The sequence below is a fragment of the Anopheles nili genome, chromosome 2 (genome assembly GCF_943737925.1).
Source record: "Anopheles nili chromosome 2, idAnoNiliSN_F5_01, whole genome shotgun sequence".
Classification (NCBI taxonomy): domain Eukaryota; kingdom Metazoa; phylum Arthropoda; class Insecta; order Diptera; family Culicidae; genus Anopheles; species Anopheles nili.
In genome coordinates this window covers 55176272-55195479 of record NC_071291.1, presented here as the reverse complement: position 1 = coordinate 55195479, position 19208 = coordinate 55176272, and the positions used below count along the sequence as shown (strand labels likewise).

At 48.9% G+C, this 19208-nt stretch overlaps 1 protein-coding gene across 1 annotated transcript in view; it reads right to left on the bottom strand.

The window, feature by feature from the left end:
* Positions 1-18995, bottom strand: part of LOC128726352 (uncharacterized) — a 46790-nt gene extending 27795 nt beyond the window's left edge. The window contains exon 1 of the mRNA XM_053820159.1: positions 18986-18995. Within this exon, the coding sequence (XP_053676134.1) occupies positions 18986-18995 (10 nt within the window). The remainder of the gene's footprint in view (positions 1-18985) is intronic.
* Between the last annotated feature and the right edge of the window lie 213 nt (positions 18996-19208).

The following is a 19208-nucleotide window of genomic DNA, read 5'->3' as shown; positions in this document are numbered from 1 at the left end:
TGCTGTCAATCATCCGGATCGGATGTACATACCTGGGAAAGTGAGAGAGAGAAAGGGAGGGATGAGTTTCATAAATTAATTACATTATATGGGCATATTTTTGCATTAAAACACCCGACACACCAAACCGGATCACAACGGGAACGCTTAATAGTGTGATTAATTACTGTTTTGACATGCGCAAGTGACAGTAAGTGTGGGGACTAAAACAAGCACTCAAAACACCGTCTGTCAAGCTGTTTTGGGAAGGGTGTCAATTTTGCAATTACTCATCTCGTGCCCATTCTTACTTGTAGCTAAAGAATACAGTCTAACCATTCTTAGCAGACTGTGTAGGCCGTTTCTTCGTGAGAGAGTTGATAAAAGAAATATACAATACATCGCTACTGGTGTTTGTTTATTGCTCCCCATTCCCAGCTTGCAGTTAGTAACACCACGCCAGGTAATACATCATGCTTAATTGAAGCTTAATTCTGCCCAGTCCTGCGCCATCTCGCGGGAAGAGATTTATGCATCTGCTCCCGTGATGATCTCAGCGACATTTATAGTCCCGTCGACGTAACCAGCGGGAACGCTTCGTGCAATGGAGCCATTATACAAAACCACAACTCCTCCCCGATGATACCGGCTCAAGTGCTTAATGGATGTGGAGAGGCGTGCAAGAACCATACGCCCGCTCCTGTTAGCCAGCCCGGCACGGGAGCGAATGATGTATATTAATAAACGCTGACGAATAATGTGTGCGCTCCACCGGGGGCAAGAAGGAGGACACCTGGCTGCTGGGATGGGCCCGCCCGTACGGATCTCGGTACTCCGATTCCATGGCACTTCGTGGCGTTTATCTGGCCGCCGATGACGACGCTTTCCACCGAGTATGGCAAGACCAGCTCACATCTTGGTTACGACATCATTCAACCTCCGGACGGCTGATTCTTCCAGCCACGATCGGAGCGATCGAAGATCGTTCCAAAGCCATCGCAAATATTTGCGACACGACGTTACGGAACATTGCGTCCTCCATCGCACTGCTGGCACGCTCTAATGGACAACGCGTACGCGCATTGATCCAGCTGTTCGCATCGCTATGCTTCAAGAATCCCGGCCAGAACGCGCAAGTGCACATTCTCATTAGCCGCACTCGGTGGCGGCCGCATTCTCGGGCTGCTCGAAGGGCAAACGTAGTTCTCGATGTCGATATGAGGTCTCCGGCAGGCTGTTCGCATCGCGGGACGGTGGAATGACAGTTTATTTACATTAACAATTTCACACCGCACGATGCGTGAGGTCTTACGCGTGTCCTACGCACAGCCTCCCGCTAGTAACCGTGGTCGTGGTCTTCGGTGTACGGGGATTTTGCAATCACGACGGGGTTGACGACCCGATTCCGCTTCCTTTCGCGAGTTCGTGCGCCAAATACCGCCACGCCAGGAAGGAGAACTCGTGGCGCGTGTCTGGCATCGAAGAGCGTGTTGTGTGTTTCATGGAACAGGAATGTTCCATGCTACGCCCGAACCAGACTCCCTTTTGCCAACGGTGGGCACTCTTGGTGTGGCCCTGGAGGCTTGGTTCGTGCCATTTGACGGAGCCAGCGCAATGAAAACCGCCTCCAGGCACCGTTTCTCTAGCCCTTCGATAGACTCACACACAAGCTCGCGGGACTTACTGACGCCCCGTTTTGTAAACCGACAAGCTAAGCTCGATAAGCCAACTATGTTCTCCTCCATCTCGCGTGGATACGCCACGAAAAGGGGATGCCATAAACATTCGACAAGAACTTTTACCAGCGGCGGCTTAAGTGAGTAAATCACAGCAGATTAATCGCATCGCGCGGCTGTGATCAAGCCGTTTGATAAGTGGGGGCCTTAATGGATTTGTTCGGTCGTTCAGGAGAACTTTCACTGCGGCCTGGTGGTGGCGCGCCTTCTGCAGTAGCACTGCATTTTCCTGCGTGGAAGCCGACACATTCTGGTGATCGAGGCGCCAGACCACACTAGGGTTGTCGCCACAACGCTCTAGGGGGATTGGCTGCCCTCCGAGTGCCAGTGAACCCTTAAACGGAATGGCCTTTTCCGGAACGGGTTGAGTCACTGAGTCACTGAGGCTGGCTTCTCGGGTGCAGCAGTTACGCACGCGGGAAAGGCCACTTTCGTATGCAACGCCGAGTGCTCTAATTGCTGGGGCTTATTTGCCTTAAAGTGGCCCCCAAATGCAATTGGCCAACGGGTGTAGGTCGTAACCGCCGTAACAGGATGAGAGCAGTTTTGGAAGCCGGCAGCACTCGACACAGGGATACCTTCCGGGCGGTTTGGCGTTGGTGCAGAGAAAACACCTTTTTTCGTTGCTTCAAGCACTCGGTTGAAAAGGGCAACACGGCGAAAAAAAAGGGCCACCGCATAGGCTAGGTGTTGGTAGATTCGGGGCGGATTAATCATCGTGCCTTATGGCCCTTGAAAGTGCTCTTATGCAACGCGCGATCGCTCCGGTTGCACACCCACGACGAGATGTTTAGAAGGAAGTTTTTGGAAGCAAAAGCCCTTTTCGGAGAGAGACACAAAATTGCCCAGCGAACCGGTTAGAGGGTGGCTTAATCGAACGGGGTGAAAATACCTATCACGCTACTTTGATCTTGGGTATTTGAAAGCTGCCCCCTCATGGCGCTTGAAATAAGCCCACCTGAGTGGGGTTTAAACACCACCCTAGCGCGGACGCGGAATGTTAATAGGCAGTGACAGTCCGGCCCCGGGTAATGTTTGTGTTCCAATCGGGATATGTTTTGTCTGGTTCATGTTCATGCCAAATCAAGCCCGACCAATTCCCGGTGGCGGCATGCCCGCGTTGTTTCGTGTCCTGGCTCGTTAGGTAGCGATCGCAATCTAAAAACCCATCCAAAGTCTACAACGAAGTGGTTGAACAGAAAAAAACATGCAAAAGGTGCTATACGATATGGCGTTTAAATAACCGCGCGAAACTGATCACACCCGGGGTGTCGAAGTGTATGAGTGGAAAACGAGCGTGTTTTGTGGGCACATTTGCGTTGATGAGAATTCTAAAAGCTGTCTTAATCAATTACCGAACTTAATTGCAGTTTTGATTAATTTACGATCAATTCCGAATGGGGTGAATAATTCAGGCGTGCTTAAAAGGCGTACGAGACACTAGAAAGGGAAACCAGACATGCACCGTTTCCGGAACATAAACCCAAACAAAAAAGAATTAATTAGAAAAAAAAGAGTCTTAAAGTCAACTTCAAGCGTTTCGTGCCAAACTGCTAATATACGCTCTGACAAAATTCAGCTCCACATTCTGAGCACCGGCACGTGTGGCTTCCCAAGCACGGCGAATTTTAAGCTGTGCGGTAATCACACCCACCGAGCCACACGCCCCAAAGCAGATAGTCGATAGGCTGCCAAACATCGGTTGCCCAGCGAACCGCGAAATGTACGCAGATGGCCACGCCGCACAAGTCGCGCAAACAAAACCCAATGAGCCGTGGCGAATTTAAGCGTCCTAACCGTGAGCCACAGCGCGGTTCCTTTTTCTTGCGTGAAGGTTACACGCGGTGTCGCAGATTGGCGTGGTCGGAGGAGGCTTTTTTTTTTTGGTTGGAATACCGCGTCGTCGGTGCCTTATTTGTTTCCTCCCTGAGGGGCCTATCCTCAGCCGGCTTCAGTACTGTGCAATTGTTGGGTCGCTGTCTTTCTTTTTTCTTAACACGCCAAAGGGTGGGAAGATGAAGCCAAAAAAAAAGAATCCCGGCCAGGAAAGACACCACGCCGGGAAAAGCCAATCACCGAATAGGGCTTCAACTCCTCCACGCGACACTAACAATCGCTGCAGCAAGTCACCGAAGCACGTCCACCGCCGGGACAATGAGCTCCATCCGTCCATGCCCTGGAACGGCGAGGCGTCTAAAGCCAGCGAAACGACATAATCAAACAAGCGGAATTAAACTTCAACCAAACGCGCGAGTCACCGAGCTCAGGAAGACACACGCGCATTTGAAAGCCGCCCAAACAGCGCAGCTTCTCAGGTCGAGAAGTGATCGTTCAGGCGGTTTGTTTCCCCGGAGGGGAGTATAAATCATTTCCGAACACCTGTGGGGACGACCAGAGCGTGAAGAGCGAGCAGCCGGAAAAACCTCCGGACGGCTTTGACACAAAGCACAATGGCGTGGCGGGTTGAGAGACCTGTGAAGTCACCTGACTCTGGAGACGTTTGTTCGGTAGGTGACAACGCTGGCGCAAACGACCTGATCCCTTAGGGGTTTCTGAGACACATCGGGGAATTTCTTCTTCCGGAGTTCACCACCCAAAGCACGTACACGTAGGAGTACTTGTACTCGTGTGGCACCGTATCTGATCAAGATCTGATCTAATGTAGGTAGTCTCGTAGACTTATAGCATAGTGATTCACGTGACCCCGGTACTGAGCGGGTGTTGTCTCCATGGTGTCTGTGGACGTTTGGATTAACAAAAAAAAAGGCACGTTACTCTCGATTAAGCCAGTTAGTCTGGGGTCGACATTTCGATTTTTGTCTCTAATCCAAGTGTCTATTGTTCCGTGGGTCGTTTACATGCCAATCGCAAACATGCTGCACCTTCACGTGGCGCGTCCCTGACATGTGTGGAGGTGACATTGTACTACGTCTGTCTGCGCGCATTAAGCCAGATTCAGGTCGGTTGGTTTGCTTACGCCACCCGTTAATCCGTGGCATTAAAAGGGTGAATAATCAATTTCAAACGAACTACCAACAGACCTTCCAACTTAGGGACACTTCTGCCTGGTTTCGATTCCAAACATCCGTCTTCTATTCTCCACAATCGGTTTGAAACTTCTCACTCATTACGCGTTTGTTTTTCCATCACCGGTGTTAGATTCTACCCAACATCCCGCGGCCCGCAATCATGTTTATCGTTCGTGATAATTTTTCAATTAATATTCATCGGCCCAATGCACGGCCAACACCCGCGTCGTTCCGGTGTGGTTGCTGTTTCGGGCGAACGAACTCGATACCCGCGGTTCCAGTTGGCTTTGGTGGAGAATTTGATCCGACGTAATGCGATCCGACACCGACCAACTGGCCAACGGTACATCCACGGGTTGACCTCTGCGCGGTTTCCACGGGGAACTGACGTGTTGGAACGCCGCAAAATTGAATAATTCCCCCCGGAGCAACCGGAGTACCCAACGAAACGCTCTTACGTCGAGTCCGAGCGATCGGACCTCGACCACATGTTCGAGAAAAAATGGTGCCTCCGATCGCCCATTTGGAGATCAATTAATTTACGAGTTGGGGGTGGGTTTTGGGTGGCCAGAACAATCCCTCTTTGGTTCATCCACCGTTCGAAATGAGCCTTTCCCGTTGGAACCAATCTTGCACCCATTGTTGTTATCGGCAGGTTTTTGTTTTTAATTTCATCGAAATTTTCTCAGCTCGGAAAATCAATCCTCCGGGTGTGGGGCTGGCGAAGAAACGCACCCGGAGCGTGGCCTTTGCCTCCAGGGCGGCGTTGTTCGAGTAAATATTTAGAAAGTGAGGAACGTTTTGGGCAGAATGAATCTCATTTTTTTCACACTTCTCGATTCATTTGATACGTGACGCGGCCCCACGGTCCCTTTGACACGGGTCACTTTTGTTTATGGATATCGATGCTTTTTTTTCTTCAACCCCGTTGTTATGTCGACTCCCATTGGGTCCTCCTACAAAAGGGCACTCAACCTATGCCCCAAATACTGCCTCAAGTGGAGCAGGTTTGTTTTTGCTTACTCGAGAGTGCTTTTCATGGCGTAATTAAACAGCACTACATACAAAGAGAGCGACATAAACATTCACCCACCAAAGGTTCAAAAGAACGATCAAATGGAACACGCCAATGCAAATACCCCAAAAACGGTGCTGTTCCGGCGCACCGATTGAGATCTCACCGGGCAGGCAAATTAGCCAATTAAATCGATAAATCGCCGTTTGCCTGTTAGAGATTATCGTCACAATTACCACCCGGCAAAGCGTAAAGCGTGAAGAACGAACGACCAACACCGTAAACGGCTTCCAGCAGCAGCAGCTACAGGCTTCCAAATGTAGATGCACTCACGGGTGCATTCACGCTTTAATTAGATGCTATCATCATTATGCCAAAAAAGCAACATACCTCCCTGGCTCTCGCGAGGTGAACCATATCGTTAGTAAAGTGCTACCGGCACGTGATGTGAGATAATTGCGCTTCACCTGACAGAGCTCGCGCTGACAGACGCGCTGTTTTTCGAAGGGGCAATATTCGAGGCAAAAAACCACACACACACACGATCCGATTGGATCGCCTTCAACATTATGCAACGGACCAAACATGACGCATCGGATCATAACCACACGATCCTCCGGATGCAAGCGCCGAACAAGGAAAAGCAAAAAAAAACCAAACCCAAAAGCCATACATGGAGCCCTCTCTCTCTCTCTCTCTCTCGCGTGGCTGAGTGACGTGACGATTTTTCGCTACACTTTTTGGCAAGCGGCAGCTTCCGTCGCCTAATTAGAAGGTTGCATTTTTGCGCAACCATTTCAATTACGGTGCAATATTAATTAAGCAATTAACACTTTTCCACCCACCGTGTCGTCCCGCATGAGGCTCCGTTGCGGTGCAAATATGGATGCAGCTAACGTTTTGCGAGATTTGCGAGATTGCTTAAAATGGAGTGAGTGAGCGAAGAAGAGAGAGAGAGAGAGAGTGAGAAAGAGTAAATGTTCGAACGCACGCGAGATGCATCGCCGGCTGCATCGCTGCAACAGATCAACTGCCGTCTGTGTGGGCAAAATGCCGACCCGCAGAAGAAGATGCACCACGCGCGATAGATGCACAATGAGTCTGCACAAAACATCTCCCCCTTCGAGCAATGGGGGGTGAGAAGCATCACAACAAACAAAGCATAAACTAACATTAGCCCAAGCGTGCAATTACGCGATGGGATGGCGAAGAGCGAATAAAAGCAGGCGTGCATTTTATTTTTCCACGCACCCGCGACGCGAGACACGACGCTCACAGCATGCGTGCAGGCTCGTCTCGAGCGTATGCATTCTATGCTTTGTTGCATTGGCCCGCTTTGCAGTCCCATGCTGCATCCCCTTCCAGGCGCGCTTTATTTGTCTGTTCGATTTGAATCTTCGCAAACGCCCGGGCTTGCGTTCGCGTTAATAATGCTCGACAGTTTCGGCCCGCGGTCTGTTCTAATCTACGGCTTTCCATCTTGCGTCGGGGTGCGCACCCGGCGAGCAAGCATAATTACTTACAGTTGCATTCTGTTTCTTTTTTTCTTTTCATGTGTGTGTGTTTTTTCTTTTAATTCCCAAGAACCCCTCGCGCTGGCAGCACTCTACGATGTATCGCGCCACGGGGATGTGAAGAATTCTTTAGACATTCCGCATGTGCGTACGTTTCTCGCTGTGTCGAATGGCCCGAACCCGGGTGCAGATGCTTCTTGTTGGGGATGATAACAATCGCGAAGTCACCAATATGTTTAGTGGCCGTTGTGAGGGCTCCCACGGCTAATCAACCGAGAATGGGATAGGGAATGTTGCGAGAGCGCCCCAACGAGTGTGCCCGGGTTGTCCGTTCGTTAATGAACACATTCAATTGTGACCGATTGATGCAATGTGCACGGCTAATGCACTTCGGTGGCATAAATTGTGTGCCTGCTAACGCAACACACTCCCGTAGCCATTAAATGACTCAATCTAATGAAATCGCAAACATCCATCGCGTGTGTGTTATCAAATCATAAATGTTGTTTTAATAGTGGCGATTAAAAATGACATTTTTATCTGCGATGAACAAAAAAACAAACTAACAAACATTAAGCTATCCCTTCCGGCATGCTGCAACCATATCCGGGTTCTTTAAACGAAAAAAAAATGCCACCATCATTCCATCGACAATGTACCAGCATTTTAAAATTGTCATTTTCCCATACGGTCTGCGACTTTCACTCTCCCCGTTTTGAGGAAGAAAAAAAAACGTCACAAAACAAAACGAAACCGTTTCGTGTGTGCTTTTTTTTCTTCTCCTGCGTTGTATCCGACGAACGTATTCGCTTGTTATGCAAACAAAGGCCCAGGCGACAACCCTCGGTGCCGACCCCCGCGGAAATCGACGCGTGAATGGTATTGGAAAAGGGAAAAAAGAGCCCTGCGGGAAATACCATCCCGCGGCACAAAGAGCAACCGCCTAATTTTCCGGCTGCGCCCAGCTGGGGCCCTTTCCCGAAGGGCGCGATGCTGCATAAAATGTGCACCAATTATGGCGCTGTTCGGTGTTGTTCCAGGCTCTAAGCGGAGGGTCTGTGCCTGAAGCAAACAGAATCGACGGCTATTGCTTAACTGCAGGATGATGATGCGGATCGGTCGTTTGTTTGCGGTAAGGATCACCGGTGGTTGAGGGAGATTACACCGCCACCTGGTGCTTGTATTGCGTGAAGGTGATTCTGTAAAATCCATTCTTTCTCGCGCCGCTAGCAACGTGAAACAACACAGAGATACAGCGCTTCCCTGAACGTCTAGCAGCGCGCGAATGCGTTCCGTCATGTTGTGCATCCATTTCCACCAAGAGTTTTCCATTTGGATCGTACGGAAACACAGCCACAACCTCCCGCATTCCGGTGGGGAGTAAAAGAAACGCCAAAATGCATCGCAAAGGGCGCGTATTTGTGCGTATTTGTGCGTGAAGCAAACAACAAAAGCACGCGGGCACACATATTCGCGGGTGCATGGAAGCGTTACATTTTAAGTGGGGTTTTATGTCCATTTTCCCATTTTTTTTTGTTGCCCCGATCGCCGAACGTGGAGGAACACGATCGAGGAAGTCCAGGGTTGTACTTCCTGTGCGTTATGGTTGCAGCATACCCCCAGATCTTGTTGGGGATATTTCAGTGGAAAATCGGCCGCAGGATCCCTCGATCGCAGCTATAAACGCGCCTCTAAATTGACTAGTCATTTTTCCAGTGTTCTTTTTTTTTTACAAATCATTTACGACCGTAGAGGTGTTTACAGGAGGGAGAACGAAAAGGCAACAAAGAGCGGCTGCTCTTCTCGACCGTGACGAGCCCTCTCTTGGCCCTCATCCTGCGATCCAGAACAATCCGCGGCGAGGAACAATAAAAAAAAAACAACAAAACAAAACCTCGAGCGCTCTTCTGACACCCTCCAAAAGTTCGTCTAAGTGTGGCGCGTCCATGAATGGTTGGCGGGAACAATAAAACGCCACATATCGCACAATGTGGCCTCATTTTTTTTGGAAGGTGCGCACCATTCGGGAAGCTTCGAATGAATCACCCACGAGTGAGGGAGCGATCGCGAGATACGCCGCCCTTCAAATGTGCGAGGCCCGGCCCTGTCACAGTCAGCGAGTTTCCGGATCGTGCCTTTTTGGCTCCACGCGTTCAGGAAGGCTGCACATCACAGTCTCAAGCCTTTCAGCCCACGAAAGCGTTCCGTACATCACACATCATGCACATCGCAAAGCCACGCGAGATTACTGAGGTTTTTAAGGCCCAGCAATACGCAAGTTGCGCCTTCTTGCTGAGTTGCTGAAGATCTCCGAGCGGTAGAGCATAACCGGGACACGATCCACGATGTGATCGATGGGTGCGCATTTGTCTTCCACGAACCATTCCATTCTTCGCTGAGAATCATCCAGACACACGTCAGCGTGGACAAAATTTAGCACAAAATGCGGTCAGCAAATGCCGGATCCGGCCTTCAGTAACCTCGATCGCGGAGAGACAGTTGATGACCACGTGCGAGCGGTCCGCCACGAGACAGATGGCGAAAGGTGGCGACCACATTACGGCAGATTATGCCTTCCTGTCTTTCTTTAATTTGCTTCCGTCGAGCGATATCGCGATCGTCGTCCCCGTTGCAAGGGAAGAAGAGTCCCCATTGCGGGGTCCATTTGCAAACCACGCGTCATCACGCAACACCCTTAGGTGAGTTCGAAGCACAGGAGAACGCAAGAACAACAGGAGGACTCATCAAATTTCTCGCGCCAAATTATCCCCGCAAGACGTCGGACGGCGACTGCTTTGCTGCTCGAACCATCAGGCGCATCTTCGTGGCCGGCCTATAATCAGTTCGACGAAGAGTCCGAGAGCCTTCCGCTGGTCGGTGGTGAATTATTTAACTTCTGCGCGCATCACCCAACTGCGAGCACGATGTTCCACATTTAGACACCGGTTGGCATACAAAACTGCAGTTAAGTTTCGCTTCCCGCGAGCGGTTCCTTTGCTTCCTTCCACTTTTAGCCCTTTTTTGTTGCTGCGTTTTTTCTCCCCCCGGGAACGAACTCCGCTACTTCGTCCCAATTGATTGACAGTAATAACTGTGTTATTGTTTCTTTCCCGCGCGAAGAAGTCGCGCTCTGTTCGGACCAGTAATGTCCAACGGCGAAAATAAGCTTCGGTGTAGGTCGTGATGAAGGAGTCGTTTTTTTTGTTCGTCTTTTTTTTTACTCAAGAGCAAAGGGAAATATCGCTCGAGGATAGAAAGAACTTTCTACGGACGCATTATTAGGGCCCGAGCCAGATGTTGCTGCCGGAGAAAGGCATTCTTTCTTCATGAGAGGGCGAAGAAACGAAAAACAACAATCAAACAGCTAGAAAGTATGCCATGTCGATCAAGAACCGTTTGTGCAGATGCAAATAACGTCGACGAGCGGGCTTATTAGACGTTGCATATCGAACACAAAGGGGAATGAAAAAGAACAAAAACCAAACGTACGACTTTTCTACACCAACTTCTGCTATTAATTGACAATTTTATCATGCACAAATGGAAACTTAGTCACGCAAAAGAAAAGAAAGTGCTAACTGCACACATGCACATTCCATCACTGCCATCAACTCCATGCCAAGCTGAAGGAAATTCATCGCTACAAGGGAAAAGCAAGAACTGGGTTCATGCTTCTTGCCATTTGGCACCGTTTTTCCTATCGCTTAAGGCACACAGAACTTTGCACACACGATGGGTAGCCGTCGGGGCCGCTGATGGCTAATCGATCAATTCTTGATGACTTTTCCGGTTTCCAGTGCCCAACCCAAAGAGGGCCGCCTGTGTGTGCCTTTCCTGTTTAATTTTCCATTATTTTTATTGTTCCGATAGTACCGCGTTCTGAAGTGGCTAAGAACCGCTTTCACGGAGTCGATGGTTTGCCTCCAAAAGCCCATAAGCTGCGTACACGCCGAAGGGTCGATGACAGCGCCACGTACCAGCATACGTGATCGTGGCTGTAGAACGGATGTGGCTCTTCCTTCACGCTTCACGGGTCCTGTGTCGCGCGTACGCGCTGTGCTTTGAAGCGAATGGTAGAATTTCATTGTAGAAGCTTGGTAAAACGAACCACAAGAATGGAATGGCGCATTGATTAAGCGAACGAGCGGCGAATCAACGAGTAGCTGAGTGTTGGGTGTTGCTTTCAGAAAGCCATATTCCGGTAGAATTTCAAGTGCTAGTTTCTACTTCGATACGCCTCGTAATTGATTACACGAGACGGACCAGAGGTCCCATCCGATCTTTCGATTCAGTGATCATCGGTGCAGAAAACCTATAAAAGCGGGCTTGTTTCACTCATAAAGCAATCTTGCACTCGAAGTAATATTTAATGCACCACAAACCACTGCACAATGACCATCATATCAATATAAAAGACCGCCTTCGGGAGGTCCACACCCGGTAACGGTAGTCCACGGTCGTAAGCCTTACCCCGAGGGTGATTTGGTTGAACCAAAATTAAAATTCATTATCCACTTGATTTATAAACCGTCCGATCGGTGCATGGATGACGGCTTCAAAGACCACCAGACGGGCCTCTCTTTGGTTGACTGTACCGGCACTGTGCTACATATCATTAGAAGCACGATCGGTGCCATCGATTTCTTAATCCATTGGCCACAGGTTGCACCGGCAGGAGTGCGCACTTTTCTTTTCTTCCCTCGGGGCTATTAGGTCCGAGAAAAGCGCTAGCCCACCACCGGAGAGTGGATGAATAATGCAGTTGAAAAAGGCACGCCTGCGAGAGATAACCATCGGAAACTCGCACCGGAGGGCACCCAAATTCCATGTCGAGCTGCGTGGTCTCTGCAGGGTATCTTGTTTCGTCCCTAACATAGCGGAACATTCCATTCTCGGCGGTTTAGAACACAACGCAAACATCCAAATATTGAAAATAGCCGAGACCGAGAACGAAGAGCACGAGCCCGAGTGAAGGAAAAGGAAAGTGAGCCCCGCATCATTAAGCCCACTTCAGCGGTTTGTTGGCGAACTGAGCATGATTCACCTGTTCCTGGGAGTGATCGTGAGTAAAATATGATCAAACTCCACAACGGAACGTCGTAGATCGAGTGCTCCCTGACGAACCTAAGCATGGTTGTGAATCTTAATTCTAGAAATGAAAGAGAAATTATACTTGCTAATTATAAAAGGCCAAACCCGAGCGAAGAAATGACTCCATCCATGGTGTGGAGCAGAACGGGCACGGAGATGGCATTTTCCACCCGTACTCGGTTGCGGATCGGTGCGTTTTTAACCCATAAAAAGAGACCCTCTGTCAGACCTCCTAAGGTGGGCATAGATTTTCGGTTCGGTGGTCCATGAAACGGCGCACGCACCAGTCGTCTTTTGCGGATGCAAGAGAGAGAGAGAGAGAATGTAAGAGAAGCAGAAGTCCTCTTCCACATCCTCACAAACTCTTGACCTATCTTTGGAGCACAGTTCGGTGGTTAGAAGACTTGCCTCCGGTAGAAGAGCCGCCAAGGTTCGCTCGTTAAACATCCGAAAAGGGTTTTCAAATCAATGATGGGTTCGACATTGAGGTACACCTTGCCGGCGCACCTTCGAATCAGAAAGAGGTGTCTATTGTTTTCATAATTTATCTGCCCTTCGGGTGGGTTCATCCGTTGCCAAAAAAAAACAAACAAACAAACAAACGAACAACCACACCACCGTGCAATCAAAACGTAATGGACCAGGGAACCGTAAACTTTGGCCCCAGGTCTTTGCCACCTTGGCGGTCGCGACCCGATTCATCGTCACGGAGCGCGAACCAAGAATTTGACAGCCACCGGAGCTAGACGGAATGGTGGGCTGGAAAATGCAGGGTGGAAAACGGACCGTGGTCGACAAGCGAGATTGCGATAATGACGCAACCCGTGCCGTTAATTAGGCTTCGTTCCACAGGCGACAGTAGCGTGTCATCGTAACGTCGCACAAAACACATTCGCTGGGTCTGTGGCCACTCGTCAACAAGCCGATAATGTGTCAAATGCGTACGGTTATGTCTCACTTGGTGTGCAGCTGCGTGATTCCTCGGACCGGCGTACTTTCTCGCTAATTAGATGCCATTTGAATGCGCTGCTGCTGGTGGCTGCGTTTCTAGCTGTGTCGGTACATGTCCCAAAACGTTCAACATAGTTAAGCGAGCCGCAAATACCGGGTACTGGCATCATTGGTCCACCAAACGAGCCAGTTAGTCACTTTTTTGGATTCGTTAGCCGAAACGATGCGTTGCGCAATAATTCGGATGCTATCGTGCATGCTAAAGTGATAAAAAAAATCATCGAATCCATTCACAAAACCTCGCTCGTTTTGTGCACCATAATTCGGAGCCGCTAACAAGCTGGAAATTAAATCTTTTTTTACGACTCCTATCAAATCAAGCGTTGTTGAAGCTTTTATATAACTTCATTTTGCAAAACGAAAAAACCGAAACTATTCTAGGAGCTACGGCGTTTATTGTCGTGCCGAAAACAAAGACTATTTTATGGCACGGAAATCAGCCACCTAGCGATAAACATTTCGCGCCATCTTGCAGTGTTTGGTTGATGAAAACCACCTAAACCAATGCCATTGCAATGTTTAAAGTATGGCCTGGTATTCGAAGGAATTCCTGCTGGAATGCGCCCATCTTAAGGGAATCTTACAAAACTCATCGTCAAGCCCTCCTTCTCGCTGATGCCAGCGGCAACGTGGCAATGGGCAATGAGATCAGAAGAGAGGCCCCTTTTTTTCTTTCTTCTGCAACTGCCCATCAACTTCGAGCCCCATTACGAGGCGTGAAAGACTGGGTCATTCGAATAGCTCACGGGCGATGGGAAACAAACGGGCATCGTTACCAGCACCACCAAAGCAGTCGCGATCATCTCTGACGAGTGAGAAACATCGAGCAATGTTTGCGAAGGGTTAGAAGATCGCTGCAGAATAGCAATCTGCACCGTGTGCCAAGGTGTGAAGCCAAGAGATTGACAATCGACGGAGCACATCTCCGATTGCCTACAAAAGGTCATTCCGTGTCAGGCTCTTGAAGTCGAATGGGAAAAGAGTTCGTGCACCCTTGATGTGTCAATCGGCCAAATCGATGACCAGAGGGCAATTGGGCGGATGGCCGGTGATCGAGAGTGATCGTGCAGAGGTAGCAAAAAAAGGCTCTCTCGAATTTGAGCTAATGATAAATTGATATCAGCGACGTTAATTTTCCTTCGCCAACAGAAAAGGCATCTTTTCCAAAGTTATTATGTGTTAAAGCCAACAAATCGTGACCACCGCTGGCGATCGTTTCCTCTCGCAAGACCACCTTGCGTGCTTTAATTCGTGTGAACTTCACGCGAATTATGCAACGGACAGACAATCTGAAATATCTTAGACACCCACCGTTCGTGCGGTTGACAAAAAGTAGTGTAAGCATGCGTGTTGAAGCTTTGAACACTCAGATAGCATATGTGTTTTTTTTTCTGTTATTATGACGGATGCATCGTCCGCTCGGTGACATTTAGTAGACATCGTCCGGCAAACAACATCTCCACTAGCCATCGCCAGTCGCGTAAAAACACGCGTTTGCGTGAGAAATTACAGTGATTTACGGCGATCGTAAAAAAAATCTAAGCCCGCCTGCGAGTTGGCTGCTTGAAAAATGATTGAAAACCCCAATGAAAACCACAACACTTCGAACCATTAAGGGTGGTACCGAATCGAATCGACACGCCATGTGACACTCCGTCGGAGCCGGGGGTCTGACAGTAAAAGCGCGCCGCCATCGGGCAAAAGTCAATTGACAGAAATATCGCACCCACTGCCGGCAAAGACACCATTCCTGCGTGCACTAGCGTTCTCACAAGATATGACATTTTGAAAACGCCAGTTGATCCATTGCTTATGGCGGAAGTGTAGGAGCCTTCGGGCTGGAAATAGACGCATCAAAAGGAGCGAGTTCAAAGGCCGACAATAAAACCCATTCTACCCCTAGCCTTGGCGGCTTCGTGGTCTAATCCTTGGAAGAGCGGCGAGAAAGGCAAACAAAAACGCATAAATGCGTCGGGTGGAGAAAAAACAACAAGATGAAGAAAAAAAAACACGAGCAGAAAGAAGCGACCATATTTGTACTCACCTAAATCACTGTCACACAGCACCATCATGCGGCGGTTGGTTTTAGAAGCTGTCCCAGGGAAACCCTGTCGTCCTCACGTGAGCGCGATCGTACTGTCTCCGAAAGTGCACTTTGCGGACAACTTCCCACTCTTCCGCGGTCCGATTTGAGACATTCGCCGAGCGCACTCGGGGTACGGTGACTAATCGTTATATTGCACTGCGGGCGTATATTTCGCGAATTATGTCTCCGGCAGGTTGCGTGGTTCCGAGTTAAGCTTGATGACTTACGATCAAGAACTTAACGCCGTGCTGTTGTAGGTCGGTCACACTTCTCTCTATTGCATGCACAAAAACACACACCCAAACACACGTTAAATGTAAAGCCAAACTAACGCAAACGCCAGCAAACAAACAAACCAAAACAAAACGCTCGCAAACAAAACACCTTACTCGCAAATTGCGGGAGCACTTGTCTACGGGCGTGAGGGATGAGAATTACCTCCAGAAGCTACGGCTGGATGAGTCAGTGTTCTGTCTTGCGGGGTATTCTACCCAACCCGTCTGGTATAGCTCTTAGAAAGGCAAGTGGTTCTGCTGGTATGAAATCAGATCAACCACCGTTGCACTTTTTGTTTCTGCAAGCATCAGCACACCACGTCACTGAGAAGCTAGGGACACTTTACTTGACAGCACCGATCTGTCAGATCCCTCTGTCTCTCTCTCTTGATCTGCTGATCTAGGCTGAATATGACACCCACCGGGTCGGGAGATGAAGCAACCGAAGGGCACACTAGCCTTCCGACCCACGGTTGCGATGGTCGAGATGCTGTTCTTTGCACATATATGGTTTGCAGCCTCAGTTCGTCGCAAAATCGGTTGCTTCCGTTCGCGCGTGATTTGCGCAATATTTCGGAGTGGCCCGGTTCTTGATGGTACTCGCGAGGGCGCGTTCGTCATGCGACAATCCCGTCGCTGAGGATTCTGAAAAGGGAAGAGAAAAACAAGCAGGAGTTATTTACTGACAGCTATAGTTGTTTGAGGCCACTTAAGCATTGATTTTTCACCCATTTAATCAACCAATTCAGTTCGTTCACTTAATCCAGCCCATATTGTATGGACGCTTAGAAAAAACGCATGAAAACTTAATTCCAACGTGTCGCATTACACGAATCGGTAACAATGCCGAAAAGTGAAGTACATTTCCCAAAGTGCTTACGCTTACACGACCATCAATCTCCGCCCCAAAAAAGGGCAGAAAGGGATCGTGTATCGCTTCCTCTAGCGTGCCTCGTTTTGTCAACCGAAACGACCCCGTGACTGGCGGGGTTCTCGGCATTTTTTTGCGGACACAAACAAATGTTTGCCCTAGCCATTTGGGAAGGGCAAATGCCACGCCAGTGGTCCGGCACGGCGGCCACTTGGTAAGCGATCGCGTATGGTCCTTTGGGCCAGATGAAACAGGGAGCAAACGCACCAAAAAAAACTAAACGTCTAAACGAGAACTACGTGACACTTGAGGCGCTGGCATCGAGCAGTGATTTTTTTTTCGTTCGTTTTCTGTTCGTTCGCCTCCATCTGAACGGGAAACAGTCGACGGACTCTGCAATGAAATCCAATACAATCCATATGTGCTGCGTGGCCAGATATGCGACCAGAGAGCATGCTAGTTTGTGGCGCAAGCCACTCAAAATTCGGTGAGTTTATTTGCCGAATCGAACAAGAAATATCGATATTCAACTGCCCTGATTAACGGCTGTTTTGGATCCCTATTATGCAATCTGAATCCCTCCAGAAAAGGAAAAACTCGCAACACAATTGTTGCTCTTGAACTGAAGCAATGTAACTGCTACAAGCTTTTCACTTTCTTTTCAACACAATACATTCCTTTATAGCGGCGCGCTACGCGTTGAGAAATGCACAAAAGACACAAATGCCATTAACGTATCATGAATTCATCATAATCCACGCACAAAAAGGGGTAAGCGTGTACATAAAACGCGTTGCTGCTGCAGCAAAAAAAAAACAACAATCCGATACTCTTAACGAGCTCCCGGCAAGAAGTCCTTCTTTCATCCGCGCAATGGTGGTCGAAGCGCATTCTCATTGTAGAGCAATTTTCAACGCAACAATAAACACCTCGGGCGCAGTTGCCAGTCGGACGAATTAAAACGGGCTATAGATTAACATTGTTAAAAGTCAGCGCCGCTTTTGGCCGCGGGGCCAATGCCACCACGGTGACATCTTAAAGGGTTTAGCGACTCGCACAACCCTTTCGCACCCTTTCTTGGCGCAGGAACCTCCTGATTTATAGGCGAGAAGAAAGCACACCAAGAGGTGCATGTAACTAATTGCATGTGACCGGCAAACCGCTGGTTCCTAAGGACGCACACCAGACAAAACGAGCATACAGAGGAAAGGAAAAAAGGATACCAGCCCATACGCTGGCGCTAGACGGTCTATAGTGCGTGTGGTGTACTGTTTTTATTAATGAACCACAGATGTTCCCTCCTCCTGGGCCGGCTGTCAGGGTTTTCTTTTTTCTAGTTAGCTCTCTCCGGGAGTAGGACTCGTTGCGACGCTCTAACGACGAATTCCCTCGAGCACATTTTACGACCCTTATCCGAAAAGGCTCTTATCTCGCATCCCTCCAGGGAAGCCATACCGTCGGCTTACCAAAATGGGAAAGGTAAGCTACACAGAAGCAAACAAAAAAGCACACATTTCACTTCCCAAATGCATCAAACTATTCGGGATCGTTCCGCTCGACCGTTGTGATGCTGGAGATTAGCTCTCTCTTAATATGTTTTTTTTTTCTTCTCTTCAGCCCTCACACACTACCGTCTGGAGTGCGTTATTACCTTCGGTGATATTTGTCAAGCGACCATTTATCGTCTGATTCATCGCAAAGGTGCATATGAATTGCTTACAATAACAAAAGAAAAAAAAATGATGCTAACGAGATGGTGTTCTAGCCCCTGAGCGACCGTTATGAGGTCTTAAAAGGTTCTTTAAACAGCACAACAAATCAGTGACTTCCCCCCGCAAACGGGAACCATTATTTTTACATATTTCTTCCGTTCTTCCGGTGCGGAAATTAATTCCACACCATGTTCAAGGTTGTTTTTTTTTCTGGTGCTGTTTCAAAATTTGCATGCACGAACAACCGGATGCGACAAATTTTTGAGATAAAAATCACGAGAAAGCAAAAACAATACAACATAAGCATTGCTTCCGCTTCGATTCGAGTGTAGTTTGGCAACGAAAAAGCAGCTCATCTGTTTTCTACCGTTTCGTACGGTTGTTCAGCGTGTTTATTATTTCGTACTCATTATTCGGGGAAGAAAAACAGGGCAAAACGAACGACTTCCCGAGGAAGTCCTGCGAGTTATTAACATCCGGTGTGTGCATCGGAACATTCGAAAAAAAAGGATGCTGGCAAGGGAACACATGCTCGGGTCCTAGGTCGAGGGTTTTACACTTTGCTTGCCTTCCAAGGCGCACGCGATCCTTGTCCCGTGTGGCGTATCTATTTTAGTCCCATCCCATCAAAAGAAGCCGGTCCCTGTTAGCTCAAGGATGACTTACTTGCTGCCATCGTTGCGATGCTTCATTTCATTTAACGATCGATGGTCCTTCTTTCTCCGCCGTGCTCCGGCACGGTCGGTGCGGTATTTTGTGGTTCGTTATTATTTTGCCTCTAGGCAAAAAGATAAGAAACACCCATTCCACCACTTCAGAGAGCTGGAGGAATCAACAGAGGGCTCGCAACGCAGGTTAGAGTGGAGCGGGAGGCTGCCAGTTTTGGTAC